Source organism: Cupressus sempervirens, chromosome 11, assembly GCF_028749045.1.
Source record: "Cupressus sempervirens isolate cs-2001-9-10 chromosome 11, ASM2874904v1, whole genome shotgun sequence".
NCBI lineage: Eukaryota > Viridiplantae > Streptophyta > Pinopsida > Cupressales > Cupressaceae > Cupressus > Cupressus sempervirens.
Genome location: NC_143128.1, coordinates 698,996,604 through 699,016,975, shown reverse-complemented (window position 1 = coordinate 699,016,975; position 20,372 = coordinate 698,996,604). Strand labels below are relative to the sequence as shown.

The window sequence follows — 20,372 nt, the reverse complement described above, 5'->3', positions numbered from 1 at the left end:
GTAGTCTTTTTTCAAACAGTAACATTTTGGTGGCTACAATGTTGTAGTTGTTTTGCTTCTAGTATTCTTTTGAGCCAACTTTTTGGATCACACTTTATGAACCATCATGAAGGCACGAGGGCAGCAAGGAGATGAAAAATATGCAAGATGCAAAGGAGGAGCAACTTAAGAAGAAATAGAGGAGAAGGAACATAAAATAAGAAGTGGGAAATTAGAAGGGGCAAAAAGCAAAAAATATTAAGGAAGAAATAAGATAGAAAGAAAAGACAAATAATAAGAAAAACACAAAAAATTAAGCAAGACAATAAACTAAACAAATAAATAAAAGAGTAAGAAACAAAGAAAAAGAATTATAAACAAAGAAATATATATATATATATAATGAATGCAATTTTGAATCTTATATTATATTGTGGTTTACCAGGCTAAATTAATTATTATAGTGTAAGGTTACCCAAGATGTCTAGTATTTACATTGTCTATCCGTCAATACAAACTCTTGCAACAAACAAAACATAGATTCAACTCAAATAGGGTTTGGAGGACCTTCTCCAAAACCATGAAACAACACAGTGAGAAGTGAATATAAAACTCACTTTTTGTCCAATATAGACACCTTTATTAAAGTGGCATATAAATTTGAATATTAAATTATTTAATAGACTAATTGGCTTCTTTCCCAAATTTAATAAATCAATTTCAACTATTTTGAATTCAACTACGATCAATTAGATAGCTAGCAATAAAATTAAATTAAATTAAATAATAAAACTAATTTAATTATTTCCACAACAACCGTAGAACCCTAAATGCAGAGACCTACTCACAAGTCTGATCACATAATGCATTATAAATTTGGATTTACCAATTACAAGAGGGTTATTAATAACAACATAAAGATACATCGCCCATACATGGATGATATTGGCTCGATATAAAAGGTCATATCACTAACTCCATGTGCCACTTCCAAGGATGTCTTCTATAGTATAAAAAACAACATCAAGTATAGATGCATAATATATAATTAGTCAAAGCAACAAATACATGTAACCACCTAATAAAGCATTCCATTGAATAAGTCTACTGAAAGAAACAAGATAAATATCCATAGCACAATAATTTAAGAACATAATATTGATAACTCATTCCAATTATTCTAAGCATTTCATAATGGAAATAACAACCAAATTACTAAATAGAACAAAGGCACAATATTACATGAATCTCAAACAGTTATCCTGAAGCAACATCGTAAACCTCAAATGTAAAATACACCAAATAACATCATAAATAACCATTATACAAATATGGTCAAAACATCATGACTCAACATTGCTACATGAATCCAAGTCATGTGCAATAGACCAAATAATACACAATGAAACCACTTTCACATCTCAAGGGTACTCATGAAACACATCATGATACCATATAATTTCACATAACCACTAGCACAACCTCAAAGAAACCATCAAATACATCGTACTCTCATAAATCAGGGCGAAAGCATAAACAACCTACTCATACCAAGGGTGTAGACTACTCATGTATCACAACATAATCATTCAGAAAGCATGATCATCAATGTTGCATCCATTGGGAAGACGTACAAAAATCAAATAGGAGAGTCGCTGCATCTATGATAGATTTTGCAGCTTGGATGATATTGTAGACCCTGCCACAATTTTGAAATAGTCAAAATAGGAGGAAAAAAAGCTATAACGTCAATCAAATCCTCAGTGAAATATTTATGTTAAACACAAGAAACTGTGCATTTTGTTATAGATATCAGAGTGATGGTACAAAAACCTCAAGGGCATTAACTGGTAGAACCCTAAGTGTTAAAACATTAGCATTTTGTGAGATTTCACACCAGGATCCAGAGGCTTCTGGCCGCTAGCAGCAAAACTAATTGGGAATATTCCCTCGAGGAACCGGGGTTTTTGTTTCGAATAATATCATCTTTGTAGAAATTCTCCATAGATAATCGCGCTGCAGAATTGAAAGGATTAGCACATATACATATGCACATGACAATAAAATATCCATCATGATTCGAAGGGAAATATCTTTCTAGCTTATATTGGGGATATACCAAATCAAAATTCACATTAAATTACATTAAGTCAGAAAGTCAATGTGAAGATTAGGTCGAGAGAGCTTTGAGCTTGGAATCGAGATAAATTTAATCACATGACTCACGAGGGAAGGCACTTGATTCAATGACAAAGTACATGTTCAAAGCTTCTAGATGGTGTCAAGCGCAAATCTTCTTCAATACAAAACAAAAAGTTCATATTATATGATATATAGATTTTAAGACTCATTATATCCATTCCTTGCAAAGTGGTAACTAAAAGATGGAGGTATAACCGTACAGTATTAATTATCAACAAGAAAGCTCAAAGGACACAAAGCATTAAAACAAACTAAAATCTTGATTGTAGTAAAATTGGACAAAGCGACAAAATGGAATATGCATTCCGCAGAAAACTCATGAAAAAAAAATTAGATATACTGGAACAGAAGAAACACACCTGGTCTGCAGCAACAGCATAAATCTTCTCTTCGAACCGCACAGCAATATTTTTAAGTTCATCCACGCTTTCAGAACCTCTGACTGGCATGGCTTTTTGGAGAGTATCCGTTCTGCACATACATATCCACACAACCTTATCTAATTTCTATTAACAAACAAGCCAGTTGCAAGCACTTTCACCAAATAATTGCAATAATATATTGCTTGTGGGAACAAATCTTTGCAAGAAAAAATAAACAGGTGAGAGGAATCGCTAGCACAGAATGGACAAAGATGTCATACCGCCAGCATTGAGAAATTAATGAACACATGAGGAAAATGAATTCACAGAACACAAACATTTTCAATTCAAAATTTAACATTAATCAAATATACATTTTCAATTCAAAATTTAACATTAATCAAATATACGTACTAACCATTAATATACTTTGTTGTGTTCCTAAATGAATTGCAGGAAAATCAAATGCAGAAAATACTGAATAAGATGACAAAAATAGCGATAGAATGGGAACAGCTGCTCATCCATGGGACAGCTTAAGCATCACACACTAAGGTTTGATTTCTAGTCAAAATGTGTTAAATAGTCAAAATTGACTTATTTTTTCAAGCTTAATTTCTTCCTGAGTGTGTGATTGTATAAGGTTCGCCCTCATGAATATAGAATACACCTGCAAATTCAGCAGCAATAAAAGAGTACTCGCACAATGACAACTCTTTGTATATGCTTTAACTGAAGAGATATCACAATTAGAATGCTTCCGGACATATCTGTACAAGAATCTTTTTCCTCACTACATTTCATGACATATCTTTGACAGCTTCCACTCATTCTATGGTCAATGGGTAAGGAAACTCTAAATCACCCATGGTGTTGATAAAACATTGCTTGTATAATAACACAAAGCTAAGGACTAAAAACACCAAATAGAACTTTATTTTTCTTCTCTGCTGTCTCACAATTGTTTTGCACATCCTCTTATGTCAACACACATTTTAGTGCTTACTTGTTCATAAGTTTCCATAATCACCTGTAACTGGAACAAACACGTTGGTTGATCTTGGAACACTACCTTGTACATGCAAAGTATTTCTGAATTTTTGTAGCTTGCATGTGGACCAAAATGATCAAACTCTTAATGTACAAGTGGCCCATAAATTTTAAATAACCTTTCTCTGGAACTTTGTTCTTTTGGATTGAATCAGTTCTTATTTTCCTTGGGCATAAAGATTTAATAGTACATAGAAAGCAGCCACTGTATACCCAACACAACATGTGCTCCTCCAATATCAGCAATATAATCTAGTCCTTATGCACACCCAAGGATCCAATGAAACATAAATATGGGAAAATGCTCAAAAAATTCTAGATGGGACCCAACCTACAACTTGTTACTAATCTAGAATATTAAAGGCCCTATCAAGGTAAAACATGACCAAAACCAAATAATTCCTTACAATGCAAAAAAAAACTGAAGGTGTCAAAATAGCCCAAACTTAGCATTGCAGAATGGGATACTGACAAGTTGGATATGTAGATATTGTGTTCAAGCAGAAGGGCCTTCATCTACTAAATTTTGAAGCCATCTGTATTCCTATATAATGATATTTCAATAAAAATGCACGAGCTAGGTGCAAAATGAGTTGTCTTTGATTTAGTCTGCTCTTTGAGTCAGAGCTTCAGGAAACTAGGTAAACCTATCCCTAGGACTTGGCAAAAGCCATCCATCTCCCTATGTGTAGGAAGACACATTTAGTTTCTCCTCAAGGTCATAATTTGCACTTTAATGCTGCAAGAATCTTACCCAACCACGTTTGGACCTCCACTTCCTTCCAAATGTCATGTTGCAAGATCTCCATCCATAAGTTAAAAGAAGATTTTAATTGGCTTCCTTCTCCCTACTCCTCCAGGTCTCTCTTTATGAAATCAGAGTCATCCCAATAGCTAACACCGTCTTCTGACTCTGAATTCATTCACTTTTTACCAGAAGATAACAAATCTTTCTGGTTCCTGCTTTGTCAAGATTCACAGCTATTTCTTCAATAAATCTGCCTAGGCAGTTTTTGAAAAGGCAACTACAAGAATCAACCAAAGATGGGATACAACTTGTTTGTTCCTGAATAAATCATCTGAAAAACAAAAGCAAAAGGTATTAAATGACAGAATACAAAAGAATGCTCAAACATGATGAAATGCCTGCAAATCTGACATTTATTCAATAGCACCTACTTATATTTACATAAACAAGAAAGAGATTGAAAAAATATGTCATTGAGGGTTTTCCTCACTATTTACTCAATGGCGAACAAAATATTAATTGACCTTTGACAAACTCTTATCGCATGACCTTAGTCTTCATTAATGATAGATAGACAAAGCATTATTTAAAAAATAATGAAACTCCATCTAAGAAGCAGTTGGTACTCTTTCCAGGAACTCATGTGCCAAGAAACTGCACAATTTTTATTTTGAAGGTCATTAGTACTGGCCCCTGGGTATTTTAGTACCCTTCATGTTCCTCACATTTATTGTTAAGCCCAACTATATCTATTATCTATGGATATGACATATTTTCATGATACATTGATACTGTCCATTTTGTATTTGTGGATATAGAAACTTGATCCTTTTCAAAAGAGGACGATACAAAAGGTGGCATTTACCCAATTTCTTCGATATAATGGGCTATATTGTTGGTTCTGAAAGTCAGTCATTTTATTTGGTTGAGCCATTGGTCTATTTTAGGTTTTTGTGAGTTTGGATATGTCATATCACTTTTTCATTATCATGCTTTATTATTCAACTAATGTATGACTACTACTGTTTTTGGGTGCATGCTCCTATCAAAACCCTTACTTTTTAATAAAGGAAAATAATGTCCAAGCCCACATGAATGAATTAATGTCCTGCACCATTATAGTATGCATGTGACAATAATATTTCTCTATACTCCCCCGTTAATCGGGTGTAGACAAGCAAGAAGTTTCATAATTATTCACACTGGATGAACCTCCAGCAGGGCTTTTGTCCATTCAATTTGATGGTGCCTCTAGAGGTAATCATGGATCAACAGGGCAGCAGTAATCAAAGGCCTCTCTCTGTCCTCAGATTTAGGAGGCAAAAATACTATAGTCATTCTCACTATTATTCTAGGGTTAGAGCAAAATGAAATGTCCAAGTTGGAAAACAGAAGTTCGTTGGATGGGGTTTTTTGGCCATAAGCACCATAGAAGCAATAACTAGGCACTGAGGGCACCCAACACCTGCCAACTTCCTCATGCCCATCAGAACCAGAATGTTGGGTTTGATCAATAAATCAGTCAATAACAGTGAAACTGTTGGCAGTATTAATTTCACCAACTGCCCACCAGCCGTTTGCAGTAACCGCTCACCTTCCACCATCATCGGTAGCAGACAATCTGCCATCCCAGCCATTCCAGCTGCTTGACTTAGCCACCCATAATGAATGCATTATATTAATATTTTATATGCTATGTAATAAGTGTGGTAGAATTCTAGAGAGTTCTCAGACCTCTATAAATAGAGGCTTATTGTAATGTATTCAGCAAGGCAGTAAGGCAATATAATTAGTTTGTTTCTTGTGTATTTGTCTTTCATTTTTGCCTTCAAATTGGTATTAGAGCATGAAGAGCGGGGCCTAGGAAGAAAAGAAATATTTGCTGATATGTATAACTGCTGTAGCAGTGAATGGAGCTTCTAATGTTTTTTTTATTGCAGATCAGAAGCTTCTAAAGTTGGCGATTAGTGGCTGCGAAGATCTAGAGAAGAAAAGATGCCAATTTAATGTTTGAGAGAAGGTATGAGCTGATTTCATGGACTGAAGTCTAATGAGCAAACAAAATTGTTAAAAGGGGAAAATAAGTATTGTATTGTTGTTTGCTTAAGCTATATGTCATTGGCTTAGACTTGTTTGGTGGTTTTGCTTTGTAAAGCAAAGTTTAAAATTGTTGACTGCAGTTGTAACTATGAGTTTAATATGGCATTTGGGAATAGTATAGGTCAACCACAAATTCCAATATTTTGTGGTAAAAATTATGAGTTTTGGGCTATAAAAATGAAAACATTGTTTTGTTCTCAAGGAATATGGGATCTTATTAAAAAAAGTTTTAATGAACCACAAGATGAGTCTACATTATCACAAGATGAAAGAGATAAATTACAAGATAATAGGTAAAAGGATGCTAAAGCATTGTTTCTAATTCAACAATCTTTAGATGAATCAATTTTCCCTAAGGTTTTTGCAGCTAAAAAGTCTAAAATTGAATGGGATATTTTAGAAACAGCATATCAAGGGGCATCAAAAGTTAAGATTGCTAAATTGCAAACTTTAAGGTGTGATTTTGAAAATTTGTGTATGAAGGATTCAGACTCGGTTGATCAATTTCTAAATAAAGCAATGAATTTGGTTAATCAAATTAGATCATATGGTGATGATTTGATTGATCAAAAAGTAGTTGAAAAGATACTACTTAGTTTGCCTAAAAAATTTGATGCCATTGTTGTTGCCATTGAAGAATCTAAGGATTTGACAATACTCTATATTGATGAGTTAATAGGGACGCGTTTATCTCACGAATCTAGAATGAATAGAAATGATAGTTCTTCTTTGAAGAATGCTTTTAGATCACATGTAACTTTTGGCAGAGGAAGAGGAAGATCAAACTATAGAGGAAGACGAAGAGGTAGAAGCATAGATGGACGTGGAAGTCCAAATCAAGAAGAAATAACAAATCAATCCATTCAAAGTTCGAACAAAGGACGTGGGAGAAGTCCATTCCAGCATCCATTATCAAGGTTTGATAAATCTTGAATTCAATGTCATTATTGTTAGAGATTTGGTCATCTTGCAAGTGAATGTACAAAGAAACAAGAGGAGATTGAAAGGAATGGTGCTAACTACTCAGATGTATCTAATAACAATTCAGGAAGTTTATTCGTAACTTGTAATGTTGCTCAAGAAAGTTTTAGTGATATATGGTTCCTAGATAGTAAATGTAGTAACCATATGACTAGAAATAAAGATTTTTTTTCTAGCTTGGATGATTCTGTAAAATTGGAAGTAATGCTAGGAAATGACAGTAAAGTCTTTGTAATGGAAAAAGGTGTTATTAATGTCTTGACAGAAAATGGAGGAAAAAGATATGTTCCTAATATGTATTTTGTGTCTGGATTAAAACACAATCTCATGAGTGTTGGTCAACTAGTACAAAATGGTTACAAAGTTTCATTTGATAATGATGTTTGCACAATCTTCGATAGAAATCCTAGTGGCAGGGTAATTGCAAGGGTCAAGATGACACAAAATCGAATGTTCCCCCTCCAGATTCATTGCATTCAAGGAGGAAAAGAAGTTAGTTTGAGGATAGTATTCTCCGATCGATCATGGCTATGGCATTTGAGGTATGGTCCTCTTCATTTTGATGCTTTGAGCTTTGTTACAAAAGAAAAATATGGTGAAAGGATTGCCTCAAACAGTGCAACCACCAAGTTCATGTGGAAGTTGTGTATTGGCAAAACAACATAGAGAAAGCTTCCCGGTAGGAGGTTAAAATAGAGCAAGAACACCATTCGAATTAGTTCACTGATATATGTGGACCTATCCAAACTCCATCATTAGGAGGAAGTATATATTTCCTAACATTTATTGATGATTTTAGCAGGAAGACTTGGATATGCTTTCTCAAACAAAAGAGTGAAGCTTTTGAAAAATTCAAGGAGTTCAAAACTTTATTTGAAAAACAAAGCGGCCTCTACATCAAAGTATTACGATCTAATAGAGGTGGTGAATTCAGTTCTAATGAGTTTCTAGACTTTTGCAGATGCCATGGAATTAAGAAGCAATTTACCACAAGGTACACACCACAACAAAATGGTGTAGCAGAGAGGAAGAATAGAACCATAGTGGAAGAGGCAAGGAGTATGCTGAAGGCCAAAAATTTATCTAATGATTTTTGGGCAGAAGCAGTAGTATGTGCGTGTACATCTTGAACAGGAGTCCTACAAAGAGTGTTAAGAACAAAATTCCACAAGAAGCATGAAATGGTAAGAAACATAATGTATCTCATTTTAAAGTTTTTGGATGTGTTGCTTATTCATTGATGCCATCTGAATTGAGAAGGAAATTGGATGATAAAAGTGAAAAATGTATTTTTATTGGTTATGGTGAAGAACAACCCTGTTTCAAAGAAATTGATCATTAGCAAGGATGTTAATTTTGAAGAAGATTCATGGGATGGAAATGCTAACAAAAAAGTCACAAGTGAAGCACCAATATTGCAAAGTGAAGATGAATCAAAAGGAGAAGGTACTCAAACACCACCTAGTACTCCACCAAGGAAATTTGTGCAAGGAGCCTTACCTCCAAGTTCAAGTGTAAGTGATAAATCAGATGCTACATTTCTCAAAGCCAAGGTAAGAAAACAAGAAGCTTAAAAGATATATATGATCAAGAAGAATAGAATGTAGACATATGCTCCAATTTTGTTTTGTTTTCTTGTGGTTCATTGTATTTTGACGAAGCAACTAAAGAAGATAAACGGATCAAGGCAATGAGTGAAGAAATTGACTTTATTGAAAGAGATAAAAGATGGGAATTAATGGATTTACCTAAAGGAAAAGAATGTATAGGAGTCAAATGGGTCTACAAAACTAAATTTGATGCAAAAGGTAAAATTGTTAAGCATAAGGCAAGGCTAGTTGCTAAAGCTTTTTTACAACAATATGGAGTTGATTATAATAAAACATTTGCTCCAGTTGCTAGACTTGACACAGTTCGAACTAATTTAGCAATAGCCACACAAAATGATTGAAAAGTGTATCAAATGGATGTAAAATCATCTTTTTTGAATGATTTTCTTGATAAAGAGGTGTACGTTAAACAACCACTTGGTTATGAGGTTTGTGGGCATGAAAACAAGGTATATAAACCATAGTAACGAGAATCGCCTGAATCGGTGATTTCGCAACAAGATTCATGCTGTGCGATTTTTTTTGCATCGTGTATCGGTATCGCCGATTTCTGGGCTATGAATCGCCTGAATCGCCAATTCAAGCGATTCATGGAAAAATTGCCAAAATCGCCTTTAAAAATCAAGTATGAATCGCCCGCGGCATGTAAAAAGGGAAGTTGAAATTTTTTTTAAAATCACTTTTTTTTTACTTTGTTTTTGACCTATTCTCTTTGTTATAACCCTAAAGGGCCTTCTATTTGTTAAGTATAAGTAGAAGAGAGGAAAAGTGAGAGAGAAAAAGAGAAAAAAAAAGCCATAGGTTTCCAACCGGCAAGAAGGAAGAGCACCAAAGAGATCAGCAGGCCATTTGGAGAGCCCATCAATTGCTTTGGGAGCATTAAGGAGCCAATATCAACACTCTTCAACTCATTTGCAAGAGGTAAGTGCTTTTTTTTTCTTGCATGTTAGTGTATTATGCATTTTTTGTTAAATTTTTAGTGTAGTATGCGTTTTTTGTTAAATTTCTATAGTTTTCAAAAAATTTAGAGTAAATCTTGAATGTTCTTTATTTTTACTAAGTTGCAAGCTAGGGTTTGTTGTTTTCTAACTTTTATTAGCTTCAAACTTTGATATTTTACATAAAAAAATTTATTGCAGCAGCCTTTGCTCTCATTTTTCGCAAATTCCAATGGGTAAAAAAGATGAATGTTGGAAATATAATGAAGAGTTTCCTGGAAGAACCAAATATCAAACAAAATGCATGTTTTGTAATGAAAAAATAACTTCTAGGGTTATTTATAGATTGAAATTCCACATTGCTGCTATACCTGGACACGATGTTCCAGTTTGCACTCACCAAACTCTTGAGGCAAAACGCACTTGCTTAATGGCATTAGAAAAGATTGAAAAAGACAAAGCAAATAGGAAAATGCAAGTTGAAGGGTTATGAGGTATTGGCTCCCATGTTCCCGCATCTGCAGCCGCATCCACATCTACATCTGCATCAACTTCCGCATCCGTAGGTTGTGTTGGAGAGGGTTCTTCTAGGCCTCCTTTTTATCCTAGTTCTTCTGCTCGTGCTAGTGCTAGTGCTAGTGCTAGTGCTAGTGCTAGTCGGTCACATACTGAGACAGAGTCCCACACCAACCTATTGCAGCCTAGAGTGCGGAAAAACAGAATGGATAGTTACTTTGTGCCCCGCACTACTCCTAGTTCCCAACCCACGCTTGAGGGCATGGGTTTGAACAAGGAGATTCACGATGCTGCCAGAAAGGAGATATGCAAATTTTGGTACTTTTGCAACATTCCATTTATTGCAGCCAGGTAATTGATTCTTTTTTCTTTGTTTTCTTTAAAGTTAAAATTAAAAGTAAAAGTAAAACTTTAATTATATCTACTTGTTTTATAATTTGAGTCTTTGACATCTAAACTTTTATTTGTGACAGGGATCCTTATTGGCAGAATATGATAGATGCGGTTGCTATTTGTGGTTCGGGGTTTAAAGCCCCAACTGCGGCTAAGTTGAGCGGATACCTCCTGGATGAGATGGTAGAGGACATGAGGGTTGACCTCGAGGAGAACCAAAAAGAATGGATTGCAAAGGGTTGCACCATCATCATTGATGGTTGGACCGATAGGAGGAATAGAACACTCCTCAATTTTCTTGTATCCTGTGGAGGTGATTGATCATTCTACTTTCCTACATACATAATTGTAAATTTTGATTTGTTGAATGCTAATTCGTTAATGATCCATTTAATATTATAATTCGTTGTTTTGTTACTTGTAGGATATACCATGTTCATAAAATCCATTGATGCTTCGGCACATGTGAAAAATGCCACATATTTATGTGACGCTATTGAGGAAGTTATAGCAGAGGTGGGAGAACAAAATGTGATCCAGGTGGTGACGGATAATGCAACAAATTATGTTGCAACAGGTAAACTTTTAACTTTTCAAGTTTTGAAAATAAATTTATTTGAATTTTGAAATTTGAGTTTCTAATTGACTTAAAATTTTTCTAGGTAAACTTTTGATGGAGAGGCACCCCACTATATTTTGGTCCCCTTGTGCGGCACACTGCATTGACCTCATGTTGGAGGAAATTGGCAAACTTGAGTTTGTCAAGTCATCTGTGGAAAGGGCAAAAAACATATGCAAATTCATTTATAATCATGCATTTGTCCTTAGCACAATGAGGAAGTACACAGAAGGCAAGGAGTTAGCTCGCCTAGGTATCACGAGGTTTGCCTCGAATTTCATCACCTTGCAGTCCTTGTTGACATCAAGGGATGGATTGAGGAGCATGTTTGTTGGTCAGGAGTGGATTTGCTCTTCCTATGCCACAACCACTATAGGGTTAGATGTGATGGATTGCATATTTGATGAGGATGGTTTTTGAAAACCCGCTAGAGAAATCCTTAAGGTAAATTTATTGCAATTTAACATTTAGTATTTTGCTTTTACTTTAAGTTATATTATTTTATATTTAAGTTTTGACTCAAATTTTTCGTTTTACTTTATATGTAGGTCACTGAGCCCCTTGTAGCTTTGCTACGAACTGCTGATGGGGAGAAGCCCTCTATGGGCTACATTTATGAGGGCATGGATAGGGCCAAGGAGGCCATCAGAGCCCAATATGCAGGAGTGCAGGAGAGGTATGGCCCTATTTGGGACATCATCGATAGGAGATGGCAAAATCAGCTCCATCGACCCATCCATGCAGCAACTTACTATCTGAATCCGGCATTTCGTTTTCGTCCTGAGTTCAAGGAGGATGCGGAGGTTCTCACTGGCTTATACACAGTGATTCAGAGATTGAGTAGCGATGAAAATAGCGCTGCTGAGATTGTTGAGCTAGACCAATTCAACAATAAGGAGGGGCCACTTTTCTCTGGCAAGATGGCCATAAATGCTCAGACAACACTACAGCCAGGTAAAAATTAAATAATATATTCAATGTTCATGAATCTAGATTCTAAACTTAAAGTTGATTATATAATGCATTAATTTTAGAGTTGTAATTTGTAAATGAGACTAATTGTTTTTGTTTTTTTCCTTATTTCAGATAGATGGTGGCAAATGTTTGGGGCCACAACCCCAAACCTTCAAAAAATTGCCATTTGCATTCTGAGTCAGCCGAGCAACGCTTCTGGATGTGAGCGCAATTGATCCATGTTCGAGCACATCCACTCGAAGAGGAGAAACAGGTTGACAGTGCAGAGGTTGAATGATCTTGTCTTTGTTCATTACAACCTTCGTCTTAGGATCAGACAGATTTTGGGCGCTGAATCCTCTCCGATCATTCTGGAGGAGATTGATCCAGAATCAGAGTGGATCATAGAGACCGTGGACCTAGTCCTCACTAAGGAAGACCGCGCGTGGGTTGACCAGGTGGATGTAGAGGCTAAGGCTGTGGCCAGGGCAGAGGAGGCAGCTAGAGCACGTTCAGGCATTGGTAGATGCACACGCGCGCACACAGACGCAGGCCCTAGAGACGTTATTCGTGAGCCCATTGCCAATGCAAGGGACATGGCTCGGCGGTCCTCTAGGACCTACCTTACACACCTTTCTCATAGGCAAACGGGATACTTAGAGGCTAAGGTTGAGGCTACAACAAAGCTAGAGGATGATGATGAGGATGATGAGGCTTGAGCTGGAGCCTTGTTTTTATATTTCGTTTACACTGTATAGATATTGATAGTGATACTGAATCACTGATAGACATATGTTTCAAACTTTCATGGATCTTCATCTTAGATTTATACATATTACATACATTTATGATTTGATGTCTTATAGATCTTCATGATTTCATCTTACTGATTCTATGATTTGAATCATTATGATTATTTGATTTTTATTTACTTCAGCTAGCATACAATTTACATTTTAGTACATAATGATAACATAGTTACGTATGTGATGGATGTTTCATGTTTATGTATGTTAGATTCTATTTGATGATGTTATAGTGTTTTTAAGTTATATTCAATAAAGGGTGCATGAAATAAGTCTTAAATTGTTAAAATCTTTACATTTAAAGGGTTTTTTCAAATTTGTCGATTCATCGCCGATTCACCAACGATTCACCCTCGATTCACAATTCGATTCGGCCGTGCCGATTCCGATACAATTCCGATTCACGTTACTATGATATAAACTAGAAAAGGCATTTTATGGTTTGAAACAAGCTCCTAGGGCTTGGTATAAGAGGATTGATTCATACATGATAAGAAATCAATTCAATAGAAGTAACAGTGAGCCCATGTTGTATGTCAAGACTAATAAAGAAGGTCAGATTTTGATTGTATGTTTGTATGTTGATGACTTGATATTCACTGGAAATCTATCAATAGACATCTTCAAGTCAGAAATGATGAAAGAATTTGAAATGATAGATTTGGGGTTGATGAGATATTTCTTAGGTATTGAAGTTTTTCAATGTGACAAAGGTATCTTCATTTGTCAATCCAAGTATATAAAAGATGTTTTGAAGAGATTTAAAATGATAAATTGTAATCCAACATCAACTCCAATTGCAACAGGAACAAAACTTAGCAAGGAAGAGAAGTGCTCAAATGTTGATCCAACTATGTTCAAAAGACTTGTTGGAAGTTTAATGTACATGAAAGCTACAAGGCCAGATATCATGTACAGTGTCATTTTGATTTCAAGGTTCATGGAGTTGCCACAAAATTTTCACTAGCAAGTTAGAAAAAGGATATTAAGGTATATTACAGGAACAATGGGATATGGAATCCTATACTCCAAAGCTAAAAAATTTGGTTTGATTGGTTATACTGACAATGATTTTGCAGGTAGCATTGATGATAAGAAGAGCACTTCCGGATATATCTTTCACCTTGGGTCAGGAGCTGTGTCATGGGCATCAAAGAAGCTACCTATAGTGACAATTTCATCAACTAAAGCAGAATATGTAGCTACAACTTCCACAGCACGTCATGTTCTCTCAGATCTACAACATAATCAACAAGAACCAACACCAATACTTTGTGATAACAAATCAGCAATTGCATTATCCAAAAATCATGTATTCCATAAAAGGAGCAAACATATTGATACAAGGTGCCACTTCATCAGAGAATCGACCAACAATGGAGAAATCTACCTTGAGTTTTGGAAATTTGAAGATCAATTGGCAGATATTTTCACTAAGGCATTACCAAAAAGTAACTGGATATCTACGAGAGGAAATGGGAATTATTGATGTAAAATTTGTTAATGGTAGAAATTAAGGGGGAGTGTTGGTGGTATTAATTTCACCAATTGCCCACCAACCTTCCGCAATAACTGCTCACCTCCCACCATCGTCGGTAGCAGACAATCTGCCATCCCAGCCATTCCAACCACTTGACTTAGCCGCTCGTAATGAATGCATTATATTAATATTTTAAATGCTATGTAATAAGTGTGGTAGAATTCTAAAGAGTTCTCAGACCTCTATAAATAGAGGCTTATTGTAATGTATTCAGCAAGGCAGTAAGGCAATATAATTAGTTTCTTTCTTGTATATTTGTCTTTCATTTTTGCCTTTAGAAATGGGGTATAAACAACAATCAAACTAGGGTACAGTTGCATGCATCCAGTACTGCTCCTTCAAATCCTTGTTTCATTTATTTTTTATTTTTCAGTAGCAGCATGACAGAGGTAAGGTTTTCAACATAAAATTTTCTGAAATTAAACCTGATCGCAATTGAGAGCAAATCACAGCCAAACAGAAGTAGCATTTATTTAATAATCAATTATGAGAATTTGGGTATCTTTAATGTGGTTGGGGATGACCATGAATGTGCTCGTCTCATCACTGCCTTAGAGACTATTTGGTATTCTACGATCTTTATATATGACTATGTACTCTGACTGAAAAACAGATAAGGCGAATTGAGGAAAACTGGTAACATTAAATCTTCATTTATGTCTTATAATTGATGTTTGTAAATTGTTTCTAAGTTTCATCATTTCACATGGAAAAACAATTGTAGTGCTTTCCCTGTTTTTATGAATACTACAATGTTTCTTCATTTTCTGTTTTATTTTAATTTTACAAGATGTAGTTAAATTTCTCTTTAACCTTTCAGTTTGTCATGCCATTGTCATTAAATATAAAGCTATGATGGTCTACAAGTCTTCCAATGGTACTTCTTTTATTAGATACTTTCGTGAATGTAATAAAGTTGCTGATCTTTTAACCGGTGTTGGAGTTGATCAACCCCTGTTATCAGCTTTGGTAAGTTAGAGGCAGGTGACTTAAGATAGTTTGTATGATCTTCTAAATCTCAAGTCACCACCCTAAGTCTGACTTTTTGCATTACTAGCTGATTTTTTACTCTATTTTTGAAGGCCCGCGTTAACCTTATATTTTAGGAAACCATTGAAAGAAATGTTTTTCTAATAATTAATAAGATATAAACCATATCCATGTACTAATAACAAAGCTGAGGCCTTGGCCTTGCTTTTTAATTTGGAACTTGCAAAATCACTATCTATACATATGTTACATGTTGAAGGGGATTCAGCTATTATTATTAATGCATGTATTAAACATCAAGTATATAATTGGTCCATGCAGTATATATTGCATCAAGTATGGTCTCTTCTTGATTCAATCTTTGAATGTTACATCATGCATACTTATAGAGAAGACAATCTTTTAGCTAATTGTCTAGCTAATTTGGGTACTGATGGGGTTTATGATAACTCTTTACTTTCCCCTCTTAACCTCCTTGATTTCTCTAACTTGGTTAATATTATGACAAAAGAATATGTTTAAAATAATGTTGAGCCCTCCTCATATATTATTTGATAGTAAATCACAGCTTCTCTGTGATTTCACATGTTTTTACTTTAATGGATCTCACTTGTTCATTTGAGATATTGTATGTAGTTTAGGATCTTGGATTGCACTTGCATCAGATGACTTTCTAATATCACGGTCTCAATTGGAGTTTTGGATGAAGATCAATGATGGAAACTTTTATGACAGATTTTGGCTTGGCTCTTGGTTGTCTCCGACACCAAACAATGAATTGTATTCATATGAGTTTTGGCCTCTTTGTAATTAGAATATTCTCGATTTGGGAATCACGAGTACAAGATTCATTAGTGTTGATAGATACTCTCTTGATGCAGTATTTCTTCTTCTGCATCCTTTTTGTATCAGGCAATGATCGAAGTTTTTCTTTTCTGGTTCTTTTCTCCGGGAGCTATTTTGAACCAGTTATTATTAATATAAATATAATGTTTCACCAAAAAAAATTGAGATATAAGCCATATTTATGGTTTGTACACCCATAATTGTTCATTATTTATTTTTGTTAACAAAGAGGCCAGGTTATTGTCACATATAAAGGATGTATTGTATACATCCTTAGATGTGCAAGCTTTTTGACAAGCCAAATTAGTCATGGCAACGGCTGTCCTTCTATGTGTGTTCTTTTGTTTACTTGGCTGTACTCTTCCCTAAAGTTCCTTTTGTATGTTGGTTTCATGGGCACAAGTTCTATGAGTGTATAGTGCACAGCTGCCTACTTTACTCACAATCTTCACCATACCTTTTTATACCCATTGTCTTGTACATACTTGCATACATCCACAGGACTCATTCAGTCCATTTCTCGACCTAAACCTGTCACTAGCATTATTCAAAACTATTTTAGGCTATCTACACCTACCTCAGATGTTTAGCCTCTTGGATCTTTAAAAATACTTCTGCATATGTAAGTTATTTGCAATAATAGTTTTGCATTTTTGAAACTACTCTCCAACTTTTAAATTCAAAACTGTAGAAGTAATGATCTACATTATATGAGCTTAACCTCCCTCCCTCCATAGTGTTAAAGTTTGTAGCTGCGAGATCTTTATCTCTCAAAATATTGACGTTATTACCGTTATTGTCATATTCAGCTGAAAAGGTCAGTTAAGTTTAATTTGTAATAATAAATGTAAATGGCATGTGTCATTCACATGCATTGAGGCATGAATATCCGGAGAATTATAATTAATTATAGGAGTTATGGGAATCTCAAGAGACCTTCAGTTATAATGTAAAGAGTCTCTCCTATTGTTATATATTTGCATCAATCAAGAGATATTGTACACTTTAGCTGTTATTATCAATAAAATGATCTTTTGTTGTGTGGCTGGATTTTTCCCTTCATTCTAAAAGGGCTTTCCCATGATATCCTCTAGTGTTTATTTTCTCTCTAATGTTTTCTTTATTATTGTATTTCATCTTTAGTTTCTGGGCTCTAGTTTCAACAAAAAACACATCATCCATTCACCAATTACACCTTCAACTAGGAAGCACAAAGTCATTTTTTCTGGCTTGTTAAATTTTTAGACCATCATGAACGAATTCTACAATCGAGAAATAAAACCGACTGCATGGTAGGCTAAACAAAACATTCCAATCAGAACAACAGATCTGAGTGATGCTGACCTACAAACAGATACTGCCGAAAATATTATTTTGAACTGAAAATACTCATTAATCTTAGCCCTCAACATTGTATCTATCTCCTATAAAAACTAAAAGGAATTGCTCTGCACTGGCTCAACACTCAAAGAAGCTCTATGCTTAGGTTGATGAACCTCAATCAATACAGAAGTAAGAATTTACCAGTGTGGCCAAAAGGATTGACAATAAAACAGAGCAACAACCGCTTAAGATGATCAAACCTCTATAAAGAATAAATCTTAACAACATTCTAAAATCCTTGGAGAAAATCATCTATATTTCATAATAGAGCAGATCTTCACAATCCAAAGATAATCTTAGAATATTTCTGGATTCAAATGTGTCACTGTTTTTTCATTAATATTTTGGATCACAGTCTGTGATCCATCTTCAGAATGACTGATAGAGAATATGATGATAGATCTGAAACATTGATGTAAAAAACAGTGACACAATTGAATACAGAAAAACTCTAAGATTACCTATAATCCATTCACCCAAGTCCCAAGAAAAGGATAAGCCTAAGAATACCCCCATAATCCTAAAACCATATATAAAGGACAACAGCACGGAAATGGGGACAGGGAATCAGGGCAAGGGATAAATGGTAGAGACTCATCCTAGTGGAACACGGAATTTCCAATTTCTGTCAGCTCAGAAATTTATCCATGGGAATTCAACCTTGATTCAAATAGACTAGTCCCTTGAATGGATCTTCGACAAATAGGACTATCTCTATTGTTAAAAAATATCAGATTTAAACTTCGTCGCTAAGTGCATGGATGTAGAGAGACCTAATATGAGAAAGAGGTGGAAAAGAATTGTGTTTATAACAGTTTAGGATTACAATTCTGCTAGAGATTGTTCAACAAAAAGCAGCACCTCCATTTTCGAGTTTTTAAGGACAATCATATCATAAGAAAACACGATTTCAAATCATTCTTGGCGGAGACCTAATTTTTCAAATGAAAATTCGGAGGTATCCTCCCAAAAAAGAATGATCAGATTTTGTGGGTTGGGCATAGAGAAACCATATATGTCATACGATTGCAACTGAAATTCTGAAACATAGAGAGAGGTATTCTCCAGAAATGGGAAAAGAATGTTGTAAATAGAACTAGTTGTTACAAAAACATGCAGCCCAGAGAAGGCAAGGAGAAAAGAACAATGAGAGTTAAACAAATTACATCTTTATGACCATCTTGTTTCTGGCATTACGGTCGAGACTCCAACTCCTGCGTTCCATGCCAGAATTTGTGCGAATTGATAAGCCAACAGACGCAATCTGGATTGAATTCCGTACAATATTAGAAATTGTGAGAAATTCTCTTCAACTCATTCCAATTTATAAGGCTTTTTCAAATGTATTTTAAAAAGTAGAGGAGTTTAAATATGAAAAAGCTAGGTTTATGACTAAAGTAGGGGTCCTATAAGAAGGGTTTGAGCTCTATTTTTGTGGAGCGGGTGGTTCCATGGTAATATTTGAGAGGGGGTAAATCTTTAATTGGAATCTTTTACTACAAATTAGGAGCTTCAAATTTTTAGGCAGGGGTCCCATGAGAGGGGGGTACAAGTCTATTTTTTAGGTACAGGTGGTTCCATAAGATTTTTTTTGAGGGGCTACAGGTTTAATTAGAATGTTTCCCTTCATAATAGGAGCCCCGTTTTTTTAGGAAGCGGATGAAAATGGGGTGGGACTAGAAATAGTCCCACCAGCTTAGGGAAAAATCTAGCCATTTGTCAAAAACTGAGACTTTAAAACTTAAAAAGTCTTTTATCATAAAATAAATTTTAGAAAATTTTTCCTTAAATTTGGGAGCTGAAATTCAAATTACAAAATCCATAGGACCTCTCAGCTTACAAATTTCTTTAAAAATCTCAGCGGATGCAGCTCTATTTTTGAGGAAGCTAGCTTCCATGGGACCCCAACCTTAGCCCTCTCAATTTGAACGGGTGAAAATGGGGCGGGGTTGAATTTAGCCCCACTAGCTTAGAGAAGATTTCTACCATTTTTCAAACTTACTCTTGGTTTTCCCACCAAAATGAAATAATCTCACTAAACAAATTTATGAAGAAATATATTTTTTTATTTTCAAAATTTACAAGACAATCATCTTCCTTGAATTTAGGGGCTAATTTTTAAAATGCATTCACATACAAATCCATAGGATTGCTTCTCTTTTTAAATATGCCTAAAAAATCTCAGCGGCACCCACTCTACTTTAGGGAAGCGGGTGCCCATGGGACCCCTGCCTAATAGACTTTGAATTCTGAAAATATGGAGAAAATTGAATTTAAAATATTATTATATTTTAGTATAAAATTGATTTACTTTATAAAAGCTCTCTTTTTATAAATTGGGGAACAGGTCAATGG

General features: G+C 35.0%; 1 protein-coding gene across 2 annotated transcripts; it reads right to left on the bottom strand.

The window, feature by feature from the left end:
• Positions 1-1,255: 1,255 nt before the first annotated feature.
• On the bottom strand, positions 1,256-19,362 carry LOC149531608 (mediator of RNA polymerase II transcription subunit 15a-like). 2 transcript variants are annotated; one of them, XM_089810908.1, is made up of 4 exons: positions 19,184-19,362; positions 2,541-2,652; positions 1,877-1,995; positions 1,256-1,678 (listed from the first exon to the last, which is right to left on the bottom strand). In XM_089810908.1, exons 1-3 carry the CDS (start codon positions 19,240-19,242, stop codon positions 1,912-1,914), a joined length of 255 nt encoding a protein of 84 aa, XP_089667034.1. In that variant the 5' UTR covers positions 19,243-19,362; the 3' UTR covers positions 1,256-1,678; positions 1,877-1,911. The 2 variants fall into 2 exon arrangements, 1 of the variants encoding a protein (XP_089667034.1); XR_016359028.1 differs by having other exon boundaries at positions 1,507-1,678; positions 1,813-1,995; positions 19,184-19,357.
• Positions 19,363-20,372: the final 1,010 nt, after the last annotated feature.